We start from the raw sequence: 2,777 nt of genomic DNA, 5'->3' as shown, positions 1-2,777 counted from the left end.
AAAAAACCCTCAGAATTCTCCACGCTGAATTCTCCCACTAATTATGTGCTCTGAGCAATCTTGCTAGGTGCTAGAATTTATTAAAGAAGTTTTACAATTAAAGTCGCTTAAGATACAACTTAAGATATGTTAATGATTGACAGCCAGATTTGATTATGTAGGTGACTGGCTTTCCTCTTGCAGACCAGAGCCGCGGTGTCAGCGATCACATAACCCAGGCTCTGTCAGGGATTATCTAAGGCTTTCTAATCTTGCCACCGTTGGTCAATTGGCACGTGGCTTTCCGGACATCAACCATCCGAGACAGCTCTGAAATTAGTTGCTAATTAATGGCGTGAGTCGGACGATTCCGGTTTCGCGACGGTTACTTTGCCTCCATTCATCACGCCCCAATTGATTCCAGGCTAATAAGACCCGCGGGCGGCTTCTGGGTCACCAGCCCTGCCCAGACCCGCACAGTTCTTCACACAGCAGCCTGGAGCACCGGGAGGCGGGGCTTCGGGGACAGCTCCGGGCTGCGCGCGCGGCGCGAGCCTCCGTGAGCGCGCGGGGCGGGGAGCGCGCCAGGGGAGGGGCGCGCGGGGCGCAGGGCGCGCGCGGCGGCCGCTGCGGCCTGTTGGCGCGGTCGCCGGCAGCCTCGAGCGAGTCGAGCTAGGCACCGTGGCGGCTGTGACTGGCGGGGAGCGCGTGGCCGGCTCCATTCCCGAGTGGCCCGCGACCATGTCCCTGGGACAGCGGCTGGCTCTGCTGGCCACCCGTCTGCAGGAGCCGCAGCGGGTGGCGAGCTTCCAGCGTCTGTGTGGGGTGGAGGTGCCGCTCGGCAGCCCGGCGGCGGGCGAGGATGCAGAGACCGAGGTTCGCGGAGCCCCGGGAGAACCCCGGCGACGGGGACGGCAGCCGGGCGCTGAGGACAGCCCCAGCCCCGCCAAGCCCGACTGCTGCGGTGCCCCGAACGGCGTGCGCAACGGGCTGGCGGCCGAGCCGGGCCCGACCGGGCCCCGCCGCGCGGGCTCGCTGCGCCGCAACTCGTTGACAGGCGAGGAGGGCGAGCCGGCCAAAGTGAGCAACTTGCCGCTCTACTACCTGTTCTGCTTCGGCACCGAACTGGGCAACGAGCTCTTCTACATCATCTTCTTCCCCTTCTGGATCTGGAATCTCGACCCCTTTGTGGGCCGGAGGCTGGTGATCATCTGGGTGCTGGTCATGTACCTGGGCCAGTGCACCAAGGACATCATCCGCTGGCCGCGGCCGGCCTCGCCGCCCGTCATCAAGCTGGAGGTCTTCTACAACTCGGAATACAGCATGCCATCCACGCATGCCATGTCCGGCACCGCCATCCCCATCGCCATGATCCTGCTCACGTATGGCCGCTGGCAGGTACGCTGCACCCCTCAGCTCTACGGAAGAGTTTCCAAGGCTCTCTGAACTTTTTCTTTCTTCCTTTTTTAAAAAACCCAAAACCCCTACCCACAAGTTCTCACAGTACCTACAAACAGGCCCTGTCAGAGTTCTAGAAAATTAACTAATGAAGGTTCTTAACTATTAAACTGTATTTTAATACAGTTGAGTATAGTTTCTTAGACACCCCTCTCCCCCGCTAAGGAAACACTTTTCGTGCATTTAATTCTTGAGCTTAGACTGAGTTTTTAAACTTAGATCGTCTGATGAACAGTGGTGATACGGTTTCCTTAAAATGAAACACTTGGTAACTGAGACCCGGTTTCACTGCAATACATGGTGTTTACAATGTGAAATTAGATAGTGTTTTCAAAACAGTAGTATAATTCCGACACAGGTACATACCAAGCACTAAAGCGAAGACAGTTAAGAAAAGCCGAAAGGTAAAGGAACAGAATCTAGGTGAATTCTTTGGAAAGCTTTGATTGCAGATCAATGTTGAGACACTTGACTTCTCTCTCTGGTCTGGAGAAGCAGTTGTTAGTTGCTACAGTTACTATGGCGGTAACTGTAACCCTGCATAGCTTTGCGTTGGTTATAATGGCTTATGACATAGGGGGCAATTTGTCCATCAAGAGTTTTTAATGGTAGTCATTTTATAATTTGCCTGCTTTTTGGGGCTTCCCTAATTTGAGCTTCCTAGGGTTTGTTTGCTAGTGATACTTGAGTTTACAATTTAATTATCTTTCACATAGAAGCAAACTTTAGTTGTCTACTGGTCTTGCTTTGTCTATCTTAAATTGTCTGATTTGTTAGTCTTTTGGACCAATCTCTTAAGAATAAAGTGCATCGTTTTGGAGACTCTAGGGAAACTCATTGTCTCTTTTTAACTCCCTTTCATTGCGTAAGATTGAGAAATGCCAACTGTGTTGTAAAACTCCACTATAGGCTTATTTAACCCAGGTTGAGTTTCAGTAGGGGCAAATGTTGCCCTTGATCATCCCAGCCTCTCTCTACTGTGCAGTTCATCTGTTTTATAATAACAGAAATCAGGCATGCACCCAGGAAGAATGATGGAATTGGGAGGGGAGACTAACATAGAAAGTTCTTTTCTTATTTAACCCCTTGTGGTACATGGTCACATTCGGATTGCAAAAACAGTGTTGCCTGTTTGGGGTGAAAAACATATCTAAAAATTCCCATCTGATCTAACTATTCCAGAAAGTGAGTCTGTCAGTGTGTTCAGCATGTCGTTTACTATGTGTGTATGCTGCCGTTTGTCTTACTGATGGGGGACTTTCTACTGCCTTCTCCCTGATGGGCTGCTGCTAACACTGCCATGGGGGTGGGGGTGGGGCCTAGGGCTAGGGGGAGAGAGA

At 51.9% G+C, this 2,777-nt stretch overlaps 1 protein-coding gene across 1 annotated transcript in view; it reads left to right on the top strand.

Moving 5' to 3' along the window:
• Positions 1-558: 558 nt before the first annotated feature.
• The window catches only part of Sgpp1 (sphingosine-1-phosphate phosphatase 1), a 20,032-nt gene continuing 17,813 nt past the window's right edge, over positions 559-2,777 (top strand). Inside the window, exon 1 of the mRNA XM_031356475.1 lies at positions 559-1,377. Within this exon, the coding sequence (XP_031212335.1) occupies positions 721-1,377 (657 nt within the window). The 5' untranslated portion in view covers positions 559-720. The remainder of the gene's footprint in view (positions 1,378-2,777) is intronic.

The sequence above is a fragment of the Mastomys coucha genome, unplaced genomic scaffold, assembly GCF_008632895.1.
Source record: "Mastomys coucha isolate ucsf_1 unplaced genomic scaffold, UCSF_Mcou_1 pScaffold6, whole genome shotgun sequence".
Lineage (NCBI taxonomy): Eukaryota > Metazoa > Chordata > Mammalia > Rodentia > Muridae > Mastomys > Mastomys coucha.
Note: the sequence above shows the minus strand (reverse complement) of the source record. Positions and strands in the feature narration are given on the sequence as shown.